Here is a 27,243-nt window from a genome sequence, read left to right as displayed (position 1 = left end):
GTGCTAATTATGTGTGCAATTTGATTGTAGTTAACTCAGTGAGAATATGAAATCAACGAATGATTGTAGTGATGTTGACAAGATGAATATCTGAGTGAAAGATGCTTGCATTCAGCATGGCTCGCTTGGTGAGCATGATGTGTACCTTAAAGCTTACAGCATGTTGTTATGGAATGATACTGTAGTTTATTGTAGTAAGAGAGATTTGAAAGAATGCCAGTATAATGATTGTATCGATGTAGCGTTTTATTTTTCATATCAAACTTTGGTACCGTTCATTTTTAAAAAATGTTTACGTAAACGCTTTCATTAACTGCACAAAGAACCTATGTACTGATATTGTCTCATGCAAGATCCTGAATAATCCTGCAAAGGAATAATTTGATGCATTATCATATATGACATCTTCACCCGAGAGTTAACACAAAAGAGCCTGTTTGTTGTGAAATTTGCACAGCACTGACAGTCTTACTAGTCTACAATTTACACTTATCGTACATTTCAATCAGACAAAAGTCTGTTTTTCCTGATCATGGCAATAATATCCTTGCTACAATGTCTGTAGCAAACTAATAATTTCTTCTTTCTTCTGTTGTCAATTTATTTTCATGACTAGGGATTACTGCTGTGTGATTCTGACAAATGTGTATTGGCTAATATCCACATGTAGGTTGACTCAAAGTTTCACATGAGTTCATTACTTCTAGTTGTAGTTGAAATAATTAATTGCTGTGGGAGAAGTGTTCCAGGTGAGTTCAAAATGGTTTTGTTGGACAAGAGTATAAACAGCCGATATACATCTCCATGTACTTGATAGCATCATCATCAAAGTTGTCATCCATCTTGGCTGATGATGAGTATATTCCATAATACCTACAATGCTTATCTCCATTCTAGATTACATTCACTATGTCTTGATTATCAATAAAGTGCTGTCATTCAAGAGCATATTTGTTATTTGTTTCGGTGTGATTTAGCATGCTCATTCAGATGTACATCACCATACTCTTGGGGATTCAAGTATTTCAACTGTTGGTTGTAAGAGGCATCCTAATGAAAGATCGTCCCCAGAAGACATGCTGTCTTTGTGAAGTCAAACTCAAAATGCTTTGGGTTTGCCAAAATGTGAATGTGACAACTGACTGGCTTTAGTATTTATATGTATTTTCATTCAAGTTATTCATTTACCAAAGACATATCTGGCAACAGGTTGCTATTTGCTCTAAAAGAGGGATGGTGTAACAACACAATTAACAATGTTAGGTGTGATCACCATTATTTTGTGTTGATAAAGGCCAGGCAGTGGCCACTGAAGACACAAGATGAATGACAACAGCCTAGGGAATGTTGTTCCAAATGTCAACCAAAGATTGGCCCAAATGAACTAGTTTTACTGTCTGTATCTGGTCCTTTGTGTTGTGCACAGTACCACATGCCACCACTTCGCCTGTAGAAGCATGCACGACCATCAGAGCTGTCCAGATGAAACTAGTATAAAGTCCCAGTCTTGTCTTCTGAATCTCAGATGCAGTCTACACCAAGCTTGGCGAACCTGAAGGTGATGTTGAAGTAAAATAGTGCTTGTCTAAAGACGTTAGGGCAAAATGTGTATATGTTTTCACAAGTTTCTACTAATCTGGTTGACAATGTGTTTCATCTCCGATTCACTGGATTATATGCTGGTTAAATTATCTTTTTTTATTTACAATTCTCGGTCTTTGATTTATATGCAATGAATTCCTAACAGATGCATGTCTTGGTCAAACTAAAATAAATGAGAAACTTGTGTCATTTAGTGTATCTTGAAGACATCTTTCAAATGTTAAAAAAATACTTAATTATGCTATGTTGAAAAAGCTTATAATTCTGAAGTTCATTATATTTGACAATGACAATGATCATAATCATAGTGTTTGTGATCATGGGCAACATTACACTGACCTAATCGGCGACTCTGGGCCAGATTATACAGACACAGTTGGATGACTCAGTGCCACATTACACTGACACTATCGGGTGAATCAGAGCCACATTACATTGACACAATCAGGAGACTCGGGGCCACAGTACACTGACACAATCAGGAGACTCGGGGCCACAGTACACTGACACAATCAGGTGAATCAGGGCCACATTACACTGACACAATCAGGTGAATCAGAGCCACATTACACTGACACAATCAGGTGAATCAGAGCCACATTACACTGACACAATCAGGTGACTCAGAGCCACAGTACACTGACACAATCAGGTGACTCAGGGCCACATTACACTGACACAATCAGGTGACTCAGGGGACACAGTACACTGACACAATCAGGTGAATAAGAGCCATATTACACTGACACAATCAGGTGAATCAGAGCCACAGTACACTGACACAATCAGGAGACTCGGGGCCACAGTACACTGACACAATCAGGTGAATCAGGGCCACAGTACACTGACACAATCAGGTGTCTCAGGGGACACCGTACACTGACACAATCAGGTGAATCAGGGTCACAGTACACTGACACAATCAGGTGACTCCGGGCCACATTACACTGACACAATCAGGTGACTCAGGGGACACAGTACACTGACACAATCAGGTGAATCAGGGACACAGTACACTGACACAATCAGGTGACTCAGGGGACACCGTACACTGACAGAATCAGGTGAATCAGGGCCACAGTACACTGACACAATCAGGTGAATCAGGGCCACAGTGCACTGACAGAATCAGGTGAATCAGGGCCACAGTGCACTGACACAATCAGGAGACTCGGGGCCACAGTACACTGACACAATCAGGTGAATCAGGGCCACAGTGCACTGACACAATCAGGTGAATCAGGGCCACAGTGCACTGACACAATCTGATGCATCAGGGACACCGTACACTGACACAATCAGGTGAATCAGAGCCACAGTACACTGACACAATCAGGTGAATCAGGGACACAGTACACTGACACAATCAGGAGACTCGGGGCCACAGTACACTGACACAATCAGGTGACTCAGGGGACACAGTACACTGACACAATCAGGTGAATAAGAGCCACATTACACTGACACAATCAGGTGAATCAGAGCCACAGTACACTGACACAATCAGGAGACTCGGGGCCACAGTACACTGACACAATCAGGTGAATCAGGGCCACAGTACACTGACACAATCAGGTGTCTCAGGGGACACCGTACACTGACACAATCAGGTGAATCAGGGTCACAGTACACTGACACAATCAGGTGACTCAGGGCCACATTACACTGACACAATCAGGTGAATCAGGGACACAGTACACTGATACAATCAGTTGAATCAGGGCCACAGTGCACTGACAGAATCAGGTGAATCAGGGCCACAGTGCACTGACACAATCTGATGCATCAGGGACACCGTACACTGACACAATCAGGTGAATCAGAGCCACAGTACACTGACACAATCAGGTGAATCAGGGACACAGTACACTGACACAATCAGGAGACTCGGGGCCACAGTACACTGACACAATCAGGAGACTCCGGGCCACAGTACACTGACACAATCAGGTGAATCAGGGACACAGTACACTGACACAATCAGGAGACTCGGGGCCACAGTACACTGACACAATCAGGGGAATCAGGGACACAGTATGCTGACACAATCAGGTGAATCAGGGGCCATAGTACACTGACACAATCAGGTGAATCAGGGACACAGTACACTGACACAATCAGATCGTAAAAGTACCACAAGGACTGCAGTAATTCAATGAACTTCATTTAAGCATAGCGGAGTTATGCCCCTTTTCTGTGTCCTGAGTATTTCGATTTCACAGGGAAAAAGCAAATTTCGCCGTCGACTGTATACCTTTATACATAACAATACAAATGTATTACAAATACCGATATGGCGTTCATATAGAAGACCATGTTTCGTCCGCTCACGATCTAAGTAAAGCTGTCAAATACAGGTTTCCGGAAAAGTGCCTTTGACGGAATATGGATGCGTATGAGTCTACAAAGTATATCATCTTCGTACATGATACTTTCATCTTCGAAGATAATACTTTAATCGCAGAAGGTACTTTCGTCTACGTATACGATACTATAATCTACGTAGAAGAAAGTGTCATCCGCTAGCGAATTATCGAATTTTGTAACAATATTTTATTGAGTAATGGACACTAGTTCCGGGTCCGATTTGTTTGACTTTTAATCTGGATATGTCTTTATGGAGGTATATCTAACTATTTATTACAGCAAGTCTTCATTTAAATGTGTCGAAGTTACTAAAGTTACTGAAGTAGAAAATTTCCTCCAAACTACAAACAAACAAACAACTATAGGTCATTATGCAAAATCTTAGTGAAGTTATATTTGGTTGGTTAGTTGGTTTGTTGTTTAACGCCGCACTCAGAACATATTCCAGCTGTATAACGGCGGTCTGTAAATAATCGAGTCTGGACCAGACAATTCAGTGATTAATATCATGAGCATCGATCCACGCAATTGGGATCGATGACATGCATCAACCAAGTCAACGAGCCTGACCACCCGATCCCGTTAGTCGCCTCTTACGACAAACATAGTCGCTTTTTACGTCAAGCGTGGGTTGCTGAAGACCTATTCTACCCCGCATCAACTATAGGTCATTTTGCAAAATCTTAATGAAATTATATATCAACCATAACATGAGTTAGAACGGAGAAGTCACTCGAATATGACGATTCGCATGATTTCTCCATTACGGAAGTTAGGTTTAACGGGTAAAACGTGAATATGAAGGGGGAGAATCACTCAAACTGTAAAACTGTATCAAACCAATACTCGCCATCATCATCCTATGAAGCACTGAAGGCTCAATTCTGCAGTTTTAAGCGCTGATAGTTTGTCAGTTTGAAATGATCTCATTAAGTGGTAAAAATATGGAAAAGGCCAAATAAACAACCAACATGCTCCCAAACATTTAATTGAATTAACAATAATTAAGTAATTACTTTATTCAAAATATAAATGTTTGCATAAACTGGTATCCAAGCAACTTCACAGGACAGTATCACGTAACGATACGCATGCTTATAATATCACAAACGTGGAGTGAGTGAGTTGAGTTTAACGCCGCTTTTAACAGTATTCCAGTTATGTCACGGCGTGTCAGCTTAATGTCGGAGGGAAGCCCGAAGGCGTTTACCACTTCGGTGAAACCCATGAACACCTAGCAACATAATCGGGGCGAACCGGGATTCGAACCCACAATCATAGGTTTCTGACGTGCCCTGTACGTATATAATGCGCTAAACCCCTTACACAAGGTGTATGCTCAAGCGCCAACATTATTACCCCGATCAATGAAAAAGTGTGCACTCGATATTTTCATTCTCACCTCCCTGGGGAGTATACAACCCAACCTGCCCGTGAGGCGCTGAAAGGTTAACAGCCACATTACCATCTCATCATCTCGGGTACTGCTGGGTGAACAGAGGCACATTTCGAACAAAGCCACATGCCCAAGGAGACACCACGTGTCTTAAATTACATGTGCTTCAGTGTGGGGTAGGACCGAAGCCCTAGAATCTCTCAGAAGCCAAGCTGCCGAACACGGTCATTCGCCCAACAATCTTCTCTGCGAACGACGTTGCTTCACTTCACCTGACTTGTGCCTTCTCGCTGTGCACAGCACCGTGTGCTACCTTATGTCCACACAATATTTGACATAGTCAGAGCAGATACTTCAACAAACACTACTGTGGGTATTCTAAGTGTCCCCCCCCCCCCCCCCCCCCCCCCAGCAAACACATGAGAATAGAGGAACAAAATATTCAGTGAACTTTGTAACATTTCTGTACACACGTCACATGTACCCTGGTACATTCTATGTCCGCTTCAATCACTTTCATCCCATTTCTTCACCAACATCAAATGTGGCAATGTGGTGGCACAACTACAATACTTTCAGCACAACACTATTCATGTGGGGATTTAAAACAATTATATTACAGAGATGAAACGAAACATGTCAACAAATTCATGATTTGTAACAACTTTTGATGAATCTGTGCACTCAGTTGTTTGTCGTGCCATTTCCCAGAAATGTAGGAAATGTGTGATAAACTGATCGATTACCGCAGATTAATAATCATAACAATACTCATGTGAGAAGGAAAAATGTTTCTAATACACAACAGAAACTAGTCAAGTAGAAAACAACACATTTAGCTAACCTTGTTACATACTTGTACACAACAAACAACACATAGACAGGTAACTTTTTGGTCCGCCTCAATAAATAAAATCACATTACATTTGACAGTGTAAATAACTATGTCACACTTACAAGTTTACACAATGTCATGTTTATTTTATTTCCTATGTGAGGGCGTTATAAATAAGTGACTTCTTGGAGTCAGTCATGGTGATGTCCACCCCGCTGACCACCTTCATGTTGACTGTCGAGTGATCTGGGCGCCCAACACAAAACACGGGGAGAAGAGACTCCCTCCACTCAAGATCCAACTTGGCCACAACAATCTCCCTGTGGAGATCGATGAAGGCCACTCTCCCCCTCCCCACGTCCAGCACAACGCCATAGTGGAGGGTGGCCTGTGTGCCGGGTGTGTCGGACATTGTGTTTCTGTAACACTCACCCATCTTCCCCGGCTGATACACCCTGGTACAGAGACTCCCCCAGTGTGTGCCACATCTCCCTACACAGACACACCAGTAGCGGGGCTGTGCACAAGCACGCCACTCACTGTCCACCTGGCTCTCCTCCCCCACACCCATCTCCAGGACAGGCCACACCAACCCTCCATCCACCACACCCACCCTGGAGTGGGTCTCCCAGTATCGTGGTGTGTGTGGGGCAGGGGTGACATTAGAGGGGGGTGGAGGAAGGGGGATGGGGGTGGAACTACAGGTGCCGAGGTATATCTGGAACCTGCCGCTGTCGCTGTGTCGTGTGGCGGGCCGCGAGTTGACCAGCTCACCGTCTGTAGTTACGTGGCAGCAGTCTGTGTTGGCTCGAGCAGCGTCCAGTTGTAGCTTAGGACCTGGAAATATACATTTTGTTTACAGTTTACCAAATTTCCTGACTTCAGATAACGAATTGGTCATTTTATTGTGAACCTCGTTTCAATGTTTACAAAACACCGCACTGAACGATCGGCTGCCATTTTCGTCTGTCTGTGAATTTCAACATAACAATGTCCTAAATAGTGACAATAACGCTGTGAAATTATTTGAGTGGGTATTCAAAATGTTTTCCATACATTTTTGTGTGCATTTGTAAACAAATGAATACTGTTTAAAATACTTTTTTACAAAGTTGTAGTTGAGCTGGTTTGTGTCAGCAATCAGAAATAGACGACAACGGCCTAAATATACAAGTGTTTCCACATTATTCCATGATAAAACTATCATCATGGCAATTCTAAACTCTTCTTGTACAATTTTGTAAACAATAAGATGGAAAAAGCTGTTGTTTGACGATATTTTTACACTTGAGTGTTCAACAGACACAGTGTGAACAGGTAACTTCTACGTCCGCTTCAGTCACTGGCCACAGTTTCAGCACACTCGCTGGACGGGAGGATGTCGCGTTATGTGTTGTGACTGGGACACGATGTAGATTATTGTCACATGACGATTATTAAAGATGTTGTCAAAGATATCATTTAATACATTCTCAGTATTTAATGCATCCACTTCTATAACTGTTCCCACAGACATTAAACATAAAATAACTAAACAATATATAAATAACAACGATCTACATTGAGCAAAAGCCTATATTATCCTGCGGATAGACAAGTCAAAAAATGCTAAATGATCACTGACTAATTTGCCGTTGTGTAGTTAATGTAGTAGCAGTAAAATGTACAATACATGTAATTGTATAAAATAATTCAATTATTACAGGTCATTTAATTTTGGTTTGAAAGTATTAATAAAATGACTTTCTTTTATGTTTCTCAGTGCATCATTGTCACATTTGTAAAACGGGAATATCACAAAATTGTGTGTTGTATTCCCGACACACTGATCGATGTGTTGACTGAGTGGGATACACCGGCAAGAGGGGTCCCTTATTTGTTGTCGGGGGACCCTCACTCTCGCTCTTAGGGTGTCCCCTGTCTGATTCAAGGTTGTAACTAAAGGGAGAACACTCTCGTTAGGTTTATCTTTAGGTTTCAAAAGATCACAATGGTTTTGTGATTTAACCTTGTTTATTGCGTCTTCTACTATTTTACTATTTTTCTAGGGTAGTTTCTTTCTAAAAGTGACTCGCTCAGTTCATCGAGTCTACATTGTGCACGATCTGAAGTAGATACTATCGCACAGATTCTACGCCCTGTTTTTAGTATGACGGGGGTGAGAGGAATTGTAATTGAGGTGTTGCTTGGAATCAGTTGGTGTGTAATATACATTTGTTTCAATGTTATTGTTTGAAATTGTAACCATTTCATCTAGAAACGATATATTGTTATCGCTCATCTCTAAAGTAAAGATTAAACCTGGATGGAGTGTCTGTAAAATATCTATCAAATACTTCATTCCGATTCCACAGAACAAAACAATCATCTAAAAATCTTTTCCATTTATCTTGAAATCCCTGTCCAAATTCAGTGCCGAAGTTTTCATCATTTTTTTAGTACAGTTTTTCCTCTAAATAACCAAGTACAAGGGTTGTATAAGTAGGGGCCATTTTTGTCCCCATTGATGTGCCTTTAATTTGTTTGTAATGCAAACCATCAAAATTAAAAGTGTTATTGTTTAGAATAAATTTAATACTATCGATAACGAAAATGTCTTCTTGGATTTCCGAACGGTGTTTATTTATCCAGTATTCAACAGCTTCTGTGCCGAGATCATGGGAATGTTTAAATATAAACTACATCAAAACTGACCAGTTTTGTACCATTTTCGACTGAGGTGGGAAGTTGGTTCAGAAAATCAGTGGTATCTTTTATGTAGATCTTGACACGTTTAACTATTGATTTCAACACTTTATCCATAAGGTCACTGATTCTGTGTATGGGACATCTGGGTCCTGCAATAATTGGCTGTAATTTTAAATCATTTACGGGGGGGGGGATGTATTTTGACATAAGCAGAAATCAATGTTCGACATTTTTATTGGATCTGTGCGCTCTTATGAACTTTAGGGCTCCCATAAAAAATACTTTCTTTCGATTCAATATTAATTAAATAATCCTCTTCGTTTTTAGTAAGGCATTGAGAATGTGAATAAACTAATCTTTTAAGATTAAGTAATACAGATTTTTCCGAACTGTCTGAAAGCTTTCTGTCACAAGATTCGTCTTTCAACATTTCCAATGAGAGTTCTTGGTAATAATTGCTGTCCAAAATTAGTATAGCGCCTCCCTTATCAGCTTCTTTAACAGCAATTGACTCGTTGTTTGATAATCTGTTCAGAGCCGCTCGTTCATGTTTTGTTATGTTTGATTTACCTCTTTGAGGGTTTACAGTAAAGCTTAAATCTTTGAATAACATTGTCTTACACTTTGTTACTATCAGGTATTTGAGTGAAGGTGCTTTTGTTTCTAACTAATGAAGTATCTTCGTTATTGGCATCAATATCAAAATGATTTAGTAAGCTCAATTTTCTACAAAAATCAGACACATCTGTTTCTAGTTCATGTAAATCCTATTTTAATGGAGTGGGGGTGAAATTCATACCTTTAAGTAATACAGAAATGTCCTCCTCGGTCAGATCTGCACAAGATAAGTTGATCACTTTTGATTTGCAATACAACCTCCAAATATTTATTCATTTACCCGAGCGATAATTCTCGTTAGAAGTCAGATTCAGAAATGTTCTTTCTCATATTGACCACTGACGCCACTGTTTTCAAGACAAAATTCGAAAACTTCGTCATTAAGAGTGATTGGGTGAGTAGGGTTTTACGCCGCCTTTAGCAATATTCCAACGATTTCACGGTTGGTGACACCAGAAATGGGCCTTACACATTGTACCCATGTGAGGAATCGAACCCGATCCTTAGGCGTGACGAGCGAACGCATTACCCACTAGACTACAAGTGCCCCAAGTTATTAAGAAAGAGGCATTAAACATGATGATATTCTCATTGCGCCAGACGAGTATCGCTGCCATAGCAACATGCACGGCTTTCATCATCAGTATCACATTTACGATAAGCATGTATATCATAATACATGAGTTTGTTAATACTTATAAACCTTTACAATCATTGCCATGCACGTGTTGTGGCGCGGTTTAAAGTGACAATGCAATAATATTAAAGTGAAATGTGAATTATAATTAAGATTTCTGTTGATTTGTTTTGTATGTTGTTTAATGCCGCACTCGGATATAGTCAAATATGGCGGAATAATCATAAACAGAAATTTAGCATGTAAAGAAGGAATCATGACGTGTTGCTTAAAAGAAAGAAAATGTGTTAATTCACTACGATCACTCGGCCTTAACGATTCAGACCTCCACCCAGTTGCACGTGTCAATATATGGAAAAGAATGATTTTATCTACAAGCTTTTATGGATGTGAATTGTTACCAGCCAAAGAAACAAAGAAATTCATTAAATCATTCATCAACCATGTCGGGCACGTCGCCTCTTACGACAAGCATCGTTTTCCATCAGATTCTAAAATGAAATAAATGTCTCCACAAAGTATCAAGTGCAACATTACAACAATTTGTCTAAAAGTTTCATTCAGAAACAGTATTGAAGAGGAACGTTAACCCGAACGCAAAAAGAATGTTTTACCGTAATGATTGTTACCAATGAAATTAACCGCCATAGCAACGTCCTTAGCGACAGGGGTCGACAAGGGGGAAATACTCCGTCAGGTGAACTGATAAACTGAAATCTATAATATCATAGTTCTTACGTGAATTTCTGAATCGACTTTGTTTCAGTTTGCTGTGGAATAGGGGCGATCGGGTAGCCTAGTGGTTTAAGCGTTCGCTCGTCACGCCGAATACCCGGGTTCGATTCCCGACATGGGTACAATGTATGAAGCCCATTTCTGGTGTCCCCGGCCGTGATATTGCTGGAATATTGCTAAAAGCGGCGTAAAACCTTACTCACTCACTCAATTGTTGTGGAATGATTAGGTTTTACGTTTCACAACATTTGCATAAGCTTAGAGTAAGAATCGTCTGTAAATATTATCCATGTCACTACGACTCAACATAAAAGTGACGGGAGGTATTAAAACTCAATGCCGGCATGCTAATAACATCTGGAGGACAACCGAACGTGGTAATGTCAACACTCGGAAATCAACACCTCTACAAAAATGCGTCCACTGAAAACAACTGAGATGCTCCAGGTATTTGAAGTACTGGATATTATAAACTGCTGGAAGTAGCCTAGTGGTTAAAGCGTCTGACAGGTCAAAAACATCAGTTCGATTCCCGACAAGAGTACAAGCCCAGTTTGTGTGTCTCCAGCTGTGATATAGCTGGAATACTGCCAAAGGTGACTTAATATCTACTCATTCACTCACTATGTACGTCGGATTAAATGGGTTGTTCTACGTCTGTTTGAGCAGTGTTCCGGCTTCCCTACAGTGATCTGTTAATATACAAGTCTGACCAGACACCAGTGGTGGAAAGTAACATTCCTTAGCGTCAGTGCATAATGACACTCGGGGAGTCAGGTTGAGTTTCACTAAAGCATGTTACAAAGAGTACAATATACTTACAGAGGATGTATTTAACACTGCTGCCCTTTCTGAGGATGTGCATTGGACAGAAAGAGCCTGCAAAAGTATAGTTTAAGTTTAAAACACCATTTTGGCGCATTTGTTTCTGCTGAAATGTGAGTAAGGTTTATTTTCACAGTAGCCCTGCACAGCTTGCATACAGTGTTTCAGTTGTATCGTGGTGTGTCAGTTTGGTTTGGGGAGTGCCATGAGAAGTGATGTAAGTCTTCACGGCGAATTGTTCGCCTCAGAGGACTGGGTCAATCGTGTCCCACACACAGGTGAAGCACCCTCACACAAGTGAAACACACATTGCTGAAGCACTCTCACACAAGTGAAAAACACAATGGTGAACCCCCCATACACAAGTGAAACACACAGTGGTGAAGCACCCTCACACAAGTGAAACATACAGTGGTGAAGCTCCCTTACACTAGTGAAACATCCAATGGTGAGTGAGTGAGTATGGTTTTACGCCGATTTTAGCAATATTCCAGCAATATCACCGCGGGGGACACCAGAAATGGGCTTCAATCATTGTACCCATGTCGGAATCGAACCCGGGTTTTCGGCGTGACGAGGGAACGCTTTAACCACTAGGCTACCCAACCGCCCCCATCCAATGGTGAAGCACCCTCACACAAGTGTAACACAGAATGGTGAAGCACCCTCACACAAGTGAAACACACAGTGGTGAAGCACCCTCACACAAGTGAAACATCCAGTGGTGAAGCATCCTTACACTAGGGAAACATCCAATGGTGAGGCACCCTTACACAAGTGAAACATACAGTGGTGAAGCACCCTTACACAAGTGAAACACACAATGTTGAAACACCCTTACACAAGTGAAACATCCAATGGTGAGGCACCCTCACACAAGTGAAACATACAGTGGTGAAGCACTCATACACAAGTGAAACACACAATGGTGAAACACCCTCACACAAGTGAAACACACACTGGTGAAGCACCCTCACACAAGTGACAAACACAATGGTGAACCACCTTACACAAGTGAAACATCCAGTGGTGAAGCACCCTCACACTAGTGACACACACAATGGTGAACCACCTTACACAAGTGAAACATCCAGTGGTGAAGCACCCTTACACAAGTGAAACACACAGTGGTGAAACACCCTTACACAAGTGAAACATCCAATGGTGAGGCACCCTCACACAAGTGAAACATACAGTGGTGAAGCACTCATACACAAGTGAAACACACAATGGTGAAACACCCTCACACAAGTGAAACACACACTGGTGAAGCACCCTCACACAAGTGACAAACACAATGGTGAACCACCTTACACAAGTGAAACATCCAGTGGTGAAGCACCCTCACACTAGTGACACACACAATGTTGAACCACCTTACACAAGTGAAACATCCAGTGGTGAAGCACCCTTACACAAGTGAAACACACAGTGGTGAAACACCCTTACACAAGTGAAACATCCAATGGTGAGGCACCCTCACACAAGTGAAACATACAGTGGTGAAGCACTCATACACAAGTGAAACACACAATGGTGAAACACCCTCACACAAATGAAACACACACTGGTGAAGCACCCTCACACAAGTGACACACACAATGGTGAACCACCTTACACAAGTGAAACATCCAGTGGTGAAGCACCCTCACACTAGTGATACACACAATGGTGAACCCCCTTACACAAGTGAAACACACAGTGGTGAACCCCCTTACACAAGTGAAACACACAGTGGTGAAGCACCCTTACACAAGTGACACACACAATGGTGAACCACCTTACACAAGTGAAACATCCAGTGTTGAAGCACCCTCACACTAGTGACACACACAATGGTGAACCCCCTCACACAAGTCAAACATCCAGTGGTGAAGCACTCTTACATAAGTGAAACACACAATGGTGAAGCAACCTCACACAAGTGAAACATCCAGTGGTTAAGCACCCTCACACAAGTGAAACATCGAGTGGTGAAGCACCCTCACACAAGTGAAACACACAATGGTGAAGCACTCTCACACAATGAAACACACAGTTTAGTCATGTTGTAGTTTCATAATTTTCATTTTAACCAACACACATAGATGATATATATCGTGAATACTCCGTGCAATGCTCATCTGACACAGCCACGTGTAAGTGGAACAGTTTATTATGATACGATCGGGATCTCTTCATCAGCGACTGAGGGATGTTTTACTCCCTCGTTACAACTTGATTTGAACTTAATTGACTTTAAGAATACTGCTGACAAGTCAGTCACAAACTCACTGTCATTCACATTATTCAGATTGTATGGAATTGTCGGGCACGTACCTGTCAAGCAAATTCCACGTGGAAGCGTCTCCGTGGACATGAGTGATCCAATTATGAACTGAAAACAAAGGTTTTGAAAGATTTTAATAGTGCAAGCTGTAACTAAAATTATAGAATGGCCAAATAATACTCAGCGACTTATTTCCTTTCACTCTACAAAGCTGAAATTCAGAGGGAGAGGATTGGTATGTTGTTAAAAATTGTGTGTGTTGTTCAACACCGCACTCGGCAATATTCCATCTTTATGGTGGCGGCATGTAAATAATCGTATCAGGGCCAAACAAACCAATGATTGATAGTATGTGTCCATGCCCTACGCCGTCGGGGAACAATGACACGCTATCAACAAGCCTGATCACCAGATCTATCTGTTCGCCTGTTTACAATCAGCATTGGTTCTGGGGACATATTCAGACCCGGAACCTCATTGGGTTATTGAACGTACTTTGGTCACAAAATCATAAACGTCTTGTGATGTCAGCTGTGCAGGCTGGAGTTCCTGTGATCCAGATACAGTAGAGTCGGATTCCTTGATTCCTGTTGGAAGACAAACACAAACATATTTGAAAGCAATCTCCGACTCTAAATGTTAACACACACGCACTCAGTCACGCACGCACGCACGCATCCACGCACGTTCGTATGTATGTTTGAATGTATTACACGCACGCACATACGTACGTACGTACGTATGTATGTATGTATGTATGTATGTATGTATGTATGTATGTATGTATGTATGTATGTATGTATGTATGTATGTATGTATGTATGTATGTATGTATGTATGTATGAATCACTTCGAGTAATTCAAGTATGCGTAAGATACGTTCATGTTTTGCATTTAAGATTTGAGAGATGATATTATCCAAGTGATTTATTTAATCTGCTCTTCCCGACCTCCATCATACTAGCATACTGTACCTGGGAGGCGAAATAAAATCTTGACAAGCTGGCGCCATCGTCCTTCATGTAGCTGAAACAACAACACTGGCATCAAAGAGATCAGTTTGTAACCTGACGTTCTTATATAACATAGAACTGGTATAGAACTCCCAACCACGTTCATCAGACAAATATTCTAACATGATTCCAACAATATTTGCATTCAACTTATTTAGATACATTTAATTTCCCTTTAAACAACATATTACCGTGTTTGTTTCTTGTTCTCTCAATGTCAGCAGGTGTATCTGTTGAAGCAGACCTGGAGACAAATATTGAACAGATAAATTCAAAACTTATTTTGCAATTAATGGTACTTTATAATGACGATAAGTCATTTCTATGTTTAGATAAGTGTTACTGCAATATTCTGCAATATAACATGCTTTGGTACTGGCGTAGGTATGATGAATAAAGCTGACATTTACGCAAAGGCTCAGATCTTAATAGTTGAATGAGAAACTGGTCAATGTGTCGCTGAGTATTATCTAAACATGAATGTTCTTAAATATACCTACCTTGATAAGTAGGCTGTGTGTCTGGAATATGATCCAAGTGAAGAGAGGAGACAAGGCCACCAAATGTATCGATGAGTTCCTCCAGGGCTTTCTGGCCTTGAAAGGAAAGGAGGATCCTTGTATCTCTTGTGTCATCTTCTGGAAGTTCCCTCTTCAGATTTTCATCACATTTCTTCAGTATTGCAGCAGTGAGAGTGATGAGCTCCTCTCGTCTTGTAGATTCCAGTGTTCTCTGTGTGTAGTCTATCGTGGATGCAATGGAAGTATGGACGTCATGTATAGTGTCAAGTGTCTCTTGAACTGTTTTATTTGGGACCTCCAGACTCATTTGAACTTCTTCCCTCAGTTTTCGCTGTCGATGAAGGGACTTTACAGCCACACTTTTACAAACCGTAATGATGGCTTGTTCCAGCTTTCTCTGTTTATCGCCCAGTTCATCTTGGTGACTGTTGACAGTTGCCATTCTGTCTGTGACATCTTGCAGTTTACGTCGTTGATTCTGCAACTGTTCCTCCAGCTGACCCTTTGCCTCCTCATGGGCATGGTTCAAGTCTTCTTTCTTGTGATCTCTATGGGCCCCATGTAGACATACAATACAGATAGCCTTCTTACATGTGTGGTCATACAGCTGCAGCCTGTTCTCAGGGTGGTCTCTGCAATTAGGTTCCTTCAGCCAATGCCTCATAGGGATATTCTCTGTCTGATTGACCTCCTCCACTCTGTGGTTTCTATTCCGCTTCGGTCGGTCATGTAGTTTATGACAGTCGGAGCAGAGCAGGTTATCACATTCGTGACAGTACACCTCAGCCTTTGCGTCATGATCTCCCTCGATGTAGTTACATTGCTTGTCTCCCTCAACGTTGGCAGCATAGGCAGCCTCATTGCGTCCAACATGATCTACTTCAGTCTGTTCTGTGTTGAACCCACGACCACAGGGACATTGGAGGCACTTCTGCTTCGCTAGGGCGGTGTGGTGATCAATGCATGGTTTGCAGGCAGAATGGAGGCATGGAAGGAGACAAAGCTGACTTTCATCACAGCAAGATTGAGTTGAAAACTGGCACATTCTGTCAATTGCACCTGGGGGTAAAAAAACACATTAAGATGTATCGATTCAATATCATACTGAGCTCGTCATTATGATTAGTCGGCTTCCGTGGTCTAGTGGATAGAGTGTCTGCCCGGAGAGAGTAAGGTCGGGGGTTCGATCCCCGGCAGCGTCACACCAAAATACGCTACCAGCTTATACTTGTCACCCTGCCATGACGGCATTAAGGGGCTGAAACAATGACTGGTCAGCAAAGACTGTGTCTGAGTGGGGTATTCATGTTAAACTGCGGCATGGTATCTCATTGGGCTAGCACTATAGAATCAGCATTTGTCCGGACTGGTATAAGCAGCCGCACACAAACACGTGCATGTACGTCGCTTTACAAGTGCAATAATCTTGAACGTGACGCTAAACTACATTTCACCTCACCTCATTATGATTATGTTTCTGACTATTTACGTTTGTGAGATTGATTGTCCCTTTTCTCAGTGTACCTGTATGTTGGACCTGCACTGCAATGTCTTCCATATCTTGGGAATGTAGCCTAGGATCCCCTGTCAAGGCCTCGTATGCCTCCTGTTCTTTATGAAGTCTCTGAAATGACAAGTACCATTGCTTCATATGGTCCTTTTTAATTTACATGTGTAGTTATGCAACAGTGTTTCTATTTCCGAGTATTTCCTTTAGGATAACATCATTCCTACCTTCTTCACGTCGTCACATTCTGCCTGACTCTGCTGCAAATCATCGTTTGACTTTGACAGCTGCATCTTCACTGAAATTTGATTACAAGGATCGCATTAGAGAATTGATCAAACTTCAAATTATGTGGCATGTTTCAACGTGGCAATGACATCGTGTGGCTATTGTGGCATGGGCAAAATTAAAGTTGTAAATAAAAGATAGATTTGAAACCGGAAAGGAAACATCAGCTTACGAGCTTCAACTTCCTCCTTCTGCTTTTCTAGCTGTGCTATGTGGTCCTCTCTTTCCTTTTTAATTGCTTCCTCCCGTTCAGCGTGGTCCAAGTCTTTTTGTTTTATTTGTTCCTGAAGTCTTTCCATTACCTGAAAACAGACGTGAACGAGGGGTAATCACCTGAACATCCACTACATATAAATACACCTAGACATTGCAGCTTATTACATGTATTGCCTGTTTCACTAGTCTCGGAAAATGTAATATAAACTTGATGTTTAAGAGAGTTGCGGGAAGCGAACATTCACTAAAATTGCACATCTGATACCTAATACATATGCAGTACTAATTCATACATATCTATCTTATCTGAATACAGGGGTATCTTAACATGAGGATCAGACAAGTTTTTACTGTGTTCGGACTACTCACAGATTGCAGTTCAGCTATCTGGTCCTCTTTGTCACCAAGTTCCTTTTTGTACTGAGCTTCCAGCTTGAACTTGTTGACATAGACGAGATCTGAACTACCTGAAGAGTAGAACATTGTGCATGTAGTAAAAACAGTACGAAATGAGATATAACTCGTTGTTTGAAGACTTTTTGTTTCTTCTGTTGGATTAGCTACAAACTAGACATGTCTGTGGATGATATGACGTCACCTAACAATGGGCGTGATAATGGCCCGTCAAGCAATATGAGGGCATCATCAAGTTACAGTGGCCTGCTCATTTCTGATAACATGCGGGCGGTTCAATGATTATTCTATCCATTTAAGCTATAATGAATTTTAATGGATGGAAGAGAATGAAACGAGATGTGACCCTGTGAATTTCTGGCTGTGAACTCCATGTTATATCCAGGCTGATATTACAGCAGTACTAGTCAAACTGCTGTTGGTAGTTCTGGCAGCTTGTGATCACATATGATAACCCTTCTTACATACCTGCTTCCATGGAGGTGTCATCAAGCCGTTTTTTGATGAACGGCTGTGAGGAATCAAGGACAGCACACAGTGTCCGGTACCCGTCTTGTCCCTTCTTCTTTAATATTTCTAACAGCATCTCCGGCCCAGCCTGTCTACACCTGTCATAGTCCGCCTGTGTGAAGACACCGTCCTGCAACAAGGCGTCCAGCACAGGGTCCACCTGAAGGTTCTCCTTCAGGTACTTGTGGTTCCTCTGGATGACGACAACGTGGGGGGCAGCCATCTTCTGACGTCAGGTGTGTGGGTATCTCGCTGGGACTAAGCTACAGATCTAAAAAGTAAATGGAAAACATAACTAACTGAAATTGAAAGTTCCTGCATACTGCGTCAGAAGTCCTGGTCAAATTCTTTCTGGTGAACGTCATGCTTTTGTTAATTATTCTCCATGTTGCATACTTACAGGTTCAATGAATTGGGATATTATCTTGCCCCTTTAAACTCCAATACTATACAAAATAATGTGCATACAAAATCTTCCATTTTGTTCAATTATTGTTAGCTTCTTGAAGTCTTACAATGAGTGTATCAACAATGAGGCTCCAACTCATCACTATGTTTATGTATGTTATGGAATAAGCCTTGTACAGTGCTACGAAACTACATGTCAGACAATCTGATCAGTAAATCGCCCTCGCATTGTGTTTCCGGGTTGGTGGTTGGCTGTTGGGTGTTGGGTGTTAATGGTTGAGGGAAAAGGGGTTGATGTACAAGAGGTTGACTATGAACACAACTATCTTGATGATTCTACACGGGAGTAATAATTCATGAAAACCCATAGAGATCCCCTTTCTTGTACTGGGTGTTGAGAGGACATTTGTACATGGTGTAAACAACATCTCTCATGGCATCCCACAGGTTTGTCAACAGAGAGTAAAGTAGTAACATCCAAAACACTTAATTAATTTTAGGGTGCGATTTTCACAGTGTAGGCAAAGTGAACTAATATCCAGCTTGACTGTAGGTGATGGGCACTGTAGGCGAAATGCACTGTAGGTGAATGGACATTGAACTTGGTGGGCACGGGTTCCCAGTCGTCTAAATTGCCGCATTTCGCTGTGGGGTGAGGTGAAATTGGGTTTAACGTCGCGTCCAAGATTATTGCACTTGTATAGCGACGTGCATGTACGTGTATGTATGCGTGTGGCTGCTTGTACTAGTCCGGACTGATGCTGATTTATAGTGCTAGCTCACTGAGATACCATGCCGCAGTTTAACATGAATACCCCACTCAGACACAGTATACTGACTCCGAGCCGACCAGTCCTTGTTTTAGCCCCTTAATGCCGAGCGCCAGACAGGGTAACAACAAGTACAATCTTTTAACGTTTCTTGTATGACGCGGCCCGGGATCGAACCCTGGACCTTCCGCTCTCCGGGCGGACGCTCTACCACTAGACCACGGAGGCGGTCGCATTTCGCTGTGGAAAGCTGCGACCCTTTGGCACACTAGAAACCAATTGTAGCGGGTTCGAATCCCAGTTCGTTGGGATTATGTTTCTGGGTTTGTCAGCGCCATACCCATGCTTGCTTGCTTTCCTCCTACATCAAGATGCCGTGCCGTGATATAAATGTCTTAACAGTGAAATATCCTGTCAAGCATAGAGTAGATTTCGATCCCCACCACAGCAATGTGTCTTTGTATGAAACTGTGTTCGAGGAACGTTCACCAATGAATTACAAACAGGGGAAATGATGACAGATGACATGATGACATGCGTGACCCGATTTCACAATACCCGACTGTGCCGCTCATTTCGCGCACTTGACAAGCATGTCGAAGCGCTATTCATACATGGTGACGACAGAGTGGCAGCCATAACAACCTATAGAATGACTTCAGCACCAGCCGTGGCCAGCTTGTGTAGCATGTTACAACATGGCGTGTCGTTCCCACCGCCCTACCTCTACTTGAACAACACTTACAAATTAGTGTCTGCAATAACGTTGCTGGACCCTTGCATCAGTGATGCTGATTGGCGAATTTCTAACTTATCTAAACATTACTTGGCGAAAAATGGCCTGTATTTGGATGATCCGTTACCTCGCACGTATCAAGTGTCTAAGCAAATGATGAAAGTAGCGTCTGTGCCAACATACAACTAAAAATATGTGTTAACATGCATAACTGACCATGGCAATATCTGGGGCCATATAGTGTCATTTTATCAACGCTGAGTCCATACTCTCCAAAACTACCCCACCCAACCTGACCTACCCACTGCATTCCTCCTCATAACCACACACACACTAGATTCAACTTAGTTCACACCGTTGCTTTAAGATCTAGAAAGGCAGTCATACAGCTGTAAACACTCATCAAGAGGCACAACATAATATATGTTAAGAAGATGATAATATAACCACAAGAAATGTGTAGATATGTTTTACTTACACGACACAGGCACAACAAGAAGTCAAATATGGCCGTCGCCTTGTTCAGCTACTAAACGAAACTCGGACTTTGAGTGATGCCTACTCGCGTGACGCTCTAGACACCTGCATTCATTGGGTAAAGATAACGTGTCGTCATAGTCGGGTTATTCAATGACAAGGTTGCCTTCCCAGTAGCGCAGTACCAGTTTAGCTGTTATCACAAACCTCGTGGTCGATCGCAATTCCCATTCTGGTTTCACTATTTCATATTGTTTATCATCAGTATACATGCTGAACGATATGCATCGTTACATAAATCTCCAATCTGGAATGGGTTTCTATCAATACATGTACTAACAACTTTGACTGTCATGTACATCGTAACTAAAATATTGTTCACAAGTGACGTTAAGCTCCGACTAAGACCCGGATGACGATCAAGGCTAAAGTGGTTCTATATCAAATTGACGAGTAATAATCTTGTACATTTTAGGGATCGTCAATACAAAACAAAAATATGGATCCGAAGTTATCTGTTCAAAACCCCAGCACCCAGCAATATTCATTGGTAAAACAGGTCCACAAACACTCTATGTATGTCATCGGGGTAGAACAGGTCTCGAACACTCAATGTTTGTCTAAGGAATCTCCCAGACTCTCAGAGGGCATTTCAGGGTACCACAGGTCCCAAAACTCTATGTTTGTCGTGTGAAGCGTCCAAGACTATCAGTGGGCATTCCGGTGTAGAACAGGTCCCCAACACTCAATGTTTGTCTATGAGGTGTCACAGACTCTCAGTTGCCTTTCCAATGTAAAACAGGTCACCAGCACTCTATGGTTGTCTTTGACGTGTCCCAGACTCTCAGTGGGCATTCCAGGGTAGAACAGGCTCCCAACACTCGACGTTTGTCTATGAAGTGTCCCAGACTCTCGGTTTGCATTCCAGGGTAGAACAGGCCCCCAACACTCTATATTTGTCTATGAAGTGTCCAAGACTCTCAGTGGGCATTTCGGGGTAGAACAGGCCCCAACCACTCTATGTTTGTCTTTGAAGTGTCCTAGACTCTCAGTCGGCATTCCGGGGTAGAAGAGGTCACCAACATTCTATGCTTGTCTATGAAGTGTCAAAGTCTCTCAGTGGGCACTCCGGGGTAGAAGAGGTCACCAACATTCTATGCTTGTCTATGAAGTGTCAAAGTCTCTCAGTGGGCACTCCGGGGTAGAAGAGGTCACCAACATTCTATGCTTGTCTCTGAAGTGTCAAAGACTCTCAGTAGGCATTCCAGGGTAGAACATGCCCCCAACACTCTATGCTTGTCTATGAGTGATCGAGTGAGTGAATGAGTTGGGTTTATCACCGCTTTTAACATTATTCCAGATATTTCACGGCATGTCAGCTTAATGTGAGAGGAAAGCCCGAAGTGAGGTCCAAGACGTCTACCACTTCGGTGAAACCCACGAGCACGGGTATGGTGTTGACAAACCTAGAAACATAATTGGGGGAAAACGGGATTCGAAACCACAATCAAAGGTTTCTGGCGTGCCAAAGGGACGCAACTGTGCACAGCGAATCGCGGCGCCTTAGACGACTGGGCCACCAGTGCCCACTTGCTTGTCTATGAAGTGTCCCAGACTCTCGGTTGGCATTCCAGGGTAGAACAGTCTCCCAACACTCTATATTTGTTTATGAAGTGTCCTAGACTCTCAGTGGGCATTCCGGGGTAGAAGAGGTCACCAACATTCTATGCTTGTCTATGAAGTGTCAAAGTCTCTCAGTGGGCACTCCGGGGTAGAAGAGGTCACCAGCATTCTATGCTTGTCTATGAAGTGTCAAAGTCTCTCAGTGGGCTCCGGGGTAGAAGAGGTCATCAGCATTCTATGCTTGTCTATGAAGTGTCAAAGACTGTCAGTGGGCACTCCGGGGTAGAAGAGGTCACCAACATTCTAAGTTTGTCTATGAAGCGTCCCAGACTCTCAGTGGGCATTCCGGGGTAGAACAGGCCCCAAGCACTCTATGTTTGTCTATGAAGTGTCCTAGATTCTCAGCTGGCATTCAGGAGTTCAACATGCCCCCGACACTCTATGTTTGTATATGAAGTGTCCTAGATTCTCAGCTGGCATTCAGGAGTTGAACAGGCCCCCAACACTCTCAGTGTGCATTCCGTGTACAACAGGCCCAAAACATTCTATGTTTGTCTATTAAATGTCACAGACTCCCGGTTGGCATTCCAGGGTAGAACAGGCCCCCAACACTCTATATTTGTCTATGAAGTGTCCCAGACTCTCAGTGGGCATTCCAGGGTAGCACAGGCCCCAACACTGTATGTTTGTCTATGAAGTGTCCTAGATTCTCAGCTGGCATTCAGGAGTTGAACAGGCCCCCAACACTCTCAGTGTGCATTCCGTGTACAACAGGCCCAAAACATTCTATGTTTGCCTATTAAGTGTCCCTGGTTCTCAGTGGGCGTTCCAGGGTACAACAGGCCCCCGACACTAAATAGGTAACAAACACTGTATGTTTGTCTATGATGTGTCCCAGACTCTCAGTCGGCATTCCGGGTACAACAGGCCACCAACACTGTATGTTTGTCTATGAAGTATCCAAGACTCTCAGTGGGCATTCCGGGGTAGAACAGGCCCTCAACACTCTATGTGTGTCTATGATGTGTCCCATACTATCAGTGGGCATTCCGGGTACAACTGGCCCTCAACACTCTATGCTTGTCTTTGATGTGTCCCAGACTCTCAGTGGGCATTCCGGGGTACAACAGGCCACCAACACTCTATGTTTGTCTATGAAGTGTCCCAGACTCTCAGTGGGCATTCCGGGTACAACAGGCCACCAACACTATATGTTTGTCTATGAAGTGTCCCAGACTCTCAGTGGGGATTCCGGGTACAACAGGTCCCCAACACTCTATATTTTTGTTTGAAGTGTCCCAGACTCTCAGTGGGCATTGCGGGGTAGCACAGGTCACAGCACTCTATGTTTGTCTATGAAGTGTCCCAGACTCTCAGTGGGCATTCCGGGTACAACAGGTCCCCAACACTCTATGTTTGTCTTTAAAGTATCCCAGGCTCTCATTGGGCATTCCGGGTACAACAGGTCAGCAGCACTCTATGTTTGTCTACGAAGTGTCGCAGACTCTCAGTGGGCATTCCGGGGTAGAACAGGCCCAAAACGCTCTATGTTTGTCTGTGAAGTGCCCCAGACTCTCAATGGGCATTCCGGGTAGCACAGGTCACCAACACTCTATGTTTGTCTATGAAGTGATGCAGACTCTCAGTGGGCATTCCGAGTACTGAGTGTAATACAATTGAGTTGCCAGTATGATAGTGTATGACATGGAATGTTTAGTCATAAGTACTGACTGCAATACAATGAAGATGCCAGCATGATGGTGTATGACATGGAATGTTAAATCACAAGTACTGACTGTAATACAATGAAGATGCCAGCATGATGGTGTATGACATAGTAGTTTAGTCACGATTACTGACTGTAATACAATGAAGATGTCAGCATGATGGGGTATGACATGGAATGTATAGTCACGATTACTCACTGTAATGCAATGAAGATGCCAGCATGATGGTGTATGGCATGGAATGTTTAGTCACAAGCACAGACTGTAATACAATGAAGATGCCAGCATGATGGCGTATGACATGGGGTGCTGAGTCACAAGTATTGACTGTAATACAATGAAGATGCCAGCATGATGGTGTATGACATAGGGTGTTTAGTCACGGGTACTGACTGTGATACAATGAAGATCCCAGCATGATGGTGTATGACATGGAATGTTTAGTCACAAGTACTGACTGTAATAGAATAAAGATGCCAGCTTGATGATGTATGACATGGGATGTTCTATCACTGGTAATGACAATAATACAATGGAGCTGCCAACATGATGGTGTACAACATGGAATGTTTAGTCACAAGTACTGACTGTAATACAATGAAGATGCCAGCATGATGGTGTATAACATGGGGTGTTTAGTCACGCTTACTGGCTGTAATACAATGAAGATGCCAGCATGATTGTGTACGACATGGGATGTTTAGTCACGCGTACGGTCTGTAATACAATGAAGGTGCCAGCATGATGGTGTATGAAATGGAATGTTTAGTCACAAGTACTGACTGTACTACGATGAAGATGCCAGCATGATGGTGTACGACATGGAATGTTTAGTGACAAGTGCTGACTGTAATACAGCGAAGATGCCAGCATCATGGTTGATAACATGTAATGATTAGTTACAAGTTCTGACTGTAATACAATGGAGATGCCAGCCTGATGGTGTATGACATGGGGTGTTTAGTCACGCTTACTGGCTGTAATACAATGAGATGCCAGGATAATGGTGTATGACATGGAATGTTTAGTGACAAGTACAGACTGTAATACAGCGAAGATGCCAGCATCATGGTTAATAACATGTAATGATTCGTTACAAGTTCTGACTGTAATACAATGAGATGCCAGGATAATGGTGTATGACATGGAATGTTTAGTCACAAGTACAGACAGAAATACAATAAAGATGCCAGCATGATGGTGTATGACATGGAATGTTCTGTCACTGGTACTGACAATAATACAATGGAGCTGCCAACATGATGGTGTACGACATGGAATGTTTAGGCGGAAGTACTGACTGTAATACAATAAAGATGCCAGCATGATTGTGGATTACATGAGCTGTTAAGTCACACGTACTGACTGTATTACAATGAAGATGCCAGCATGATGGTGTATAACATGGGGTGTTAGTCACACGTACTGTCTGCAATACAAGGAAGGTGCCAGCATGATGGTGTATGACATGGAATGTTTAGTCGGAAGTACTGACTGTAATACAATAAAGATGCCAGCATGATTGTGGATTACATGAGCTGTTAAGTCACACGTACTGACTGTATTACAATGAAGATGCCAGCATGATGGTGTATAACATCGGGTGTTTAGTCACGCGTACTGTCTGCAATACAATGGAGCAGCCAGCATGATGGTGTATGACATGGAATGTTTAGTCACAAGTACTGACTGTACTACGATGAAGATGCCAGCATGATGGTGTATGACATGGGATGTTTAGTCACCAGTACTGCTTGTAATACAATGAAGATGCCAGCATGATGGTGTATAACATGGGGTGTTTAGTCACGCGTACTGTCTGTAATACAATGAGATGCCAGCATGATGGTGTATGACATGTAATGTTTAGTGACAAGTACCGACTGTAATACAACGAAGATGCCTGCATGATGGTTTATAACATGTAATGATTAGTGACAAGTTCTGACTGTAATACAATGAAGATGCCAGCATGATGGTGTATTAAATGGAATGGTAATCACAAGTACAGCCTGTAATAGAAGGAAGATGCCAGCATGATGGTGTATGACATTGAATGTTCTGTCACTGGTACTGACAATAATGCAATGGACTTGCCAGCCTGATGATGCATGACATGGAATGTTCTGTCACTGGTACTGACAATAATGCAATGGAGATGCCAGCATGATGTTGTATGACATGGGATGTTCTGCCACTGGTACTGACAATAATACAATGGAGCTGCCAACATGATAGTGTACACCATGGAATGTTTAGTCACAAGTACAGCCTGTAATACAATGACGATGCCGGCATGGTGTTGTATGACATGGGATGTTCTGTCACTGGTACTGAGAATAATACAATGGAGCTGCTAACTTGATGGTGTACGACCTGGAATGTTTAGTCACAAGTACTGACTGTAATACAGTGAGATGCCAGCATGGTGGTGTATAACATGGAGTGTTTAGTCACAAGTACCTTCTGTAATACAATGAGATACCATCATGATGATGTGTCAAACGGGATGTTTAGTCACAAGTACTGACTATAATACAATGAAGATGCCAGCATGATTGTGTATGACATAGAAAGTTTAGTCACAAGTACAGACTGTAATGCAATGAGATATCAGCATGATTGTGTATGACATGGAATGTTTAATCACAAGTACAGACTGTAATACAATGAGATGTCAGCATGATGGTGTATGACATGGAATGTTTAGTCACAAGTACTGACTGTAATACAATGAAGATGCCAGCATGATTGTATAAGACATGGAATGTTTAGTCACAAGGAATGACTATAATACAATGAAGATGCCAGCATGATGGTGTATGACATGGAATGTTTAGTCCCAAGTACTGACTGTAATACAATGAAGATGCCAGCATGATGGTGTATGACATGGAATGTTGAGACACAAGTACAGACTGTAATACCATAATGATTTCAGCATGATGATGTATGACATAGAATGTTTAGTCCCAAGTACTAACTGTAATACAATGAAGATGCCAGCATGATGGTGTATGACATGGAATGTTCAGTCACAAGTACTGACTGTAATAGAATG

The 27,243-nt window shown here is 42.3% G+C and overlaps 1 protein-coding gene across 2 annotated transcripts in view; it reads right to left on the bottom strand.

Annotated features, from left to right (window-relative positions):
• Nucleotides 1-5,767: 5,767 nt before the first annotated feature.
• Nucleotides 5,768-27,243, bottom strand: part of LOC124148561 — a 58,204-nt gene continuing 36,728 nt past the window's right edge. Inside the window, exons 1-13 of one of the 2 annotated variants that reach the window (XM_048390928.1) lie at nt 20,834-20,929; nt 18,400-18,712; nt 17,887-17,984; nt 17,474-17,603; nt 17,241-17,311; nt 17,031-17,130; nt 15,486-16,565; nt 15,177-15,229; nt 14,947-14,998; nt 14,468-14,559; nt 14,023-14,080; nt 11,701-11,757; nt 5,768-7,037 (exon numbers count right to left, since the gene is read on the bottom strand). In XM_048390928.1, the coding sequence (XP_048246885.1) occupies nt 6,355-7,037; nt 11,701-11,757; nt 14,023-14,080; nt 14,468-14,559; nt 14,947-14,998; nt 15,177-15,229; nt 15,486-16,565; nt 17,031-17,130; nt 17,241-17,311; nt 17,474-17,603; nt 17,887-17,984; nt 18,400-18,664 (2,739 nt within the window). In that variant the 5' untranslated portion in view covers nt 18,665-18,712; nt 20,834-20,929 and the 3' untranslated portion in view covers nt 5,768-6,354. Of the gene's footprint in view, nt 7,038-11,700; nt 11,758-14,022; nt 14,081-14,467; nt 14,560-14,946; nt 14,999-15,176; nt 15,230-15,485; nt 16,566-17,030; nt 17,131-17,240; nt 17,312-17,473; nt 17,604-17,886; nt 17,985-18,399; nt 18,713-20,833; nt 20,930-27,243 lie in introns of those variants that run through there. The other variant, XM_048390927.1, reaches the window with a different exon arrangement.

The sequence above is a fragment of the Haliotis rufescens genome, unplaced genomic scaffold (genome assembly GCF_023055435.1).
Source record: "Haliotis rufescens isolate VD_foot unplaced genomic scaffold, xgHalRufe1.0.p SCAF_9, whole genome shotgun sequence".
NCBI lineage: Eukaryota > Metazoa > Mollusca > Gastropoda > Lepetellida > Haliotidae > Haliotis > Haliotis rufescens.
The sequence above is the reverse complement of the archived record's forward strand: the minus strand, read 5'-3'. Positions and strand labels throughout refer to the sequence as shown.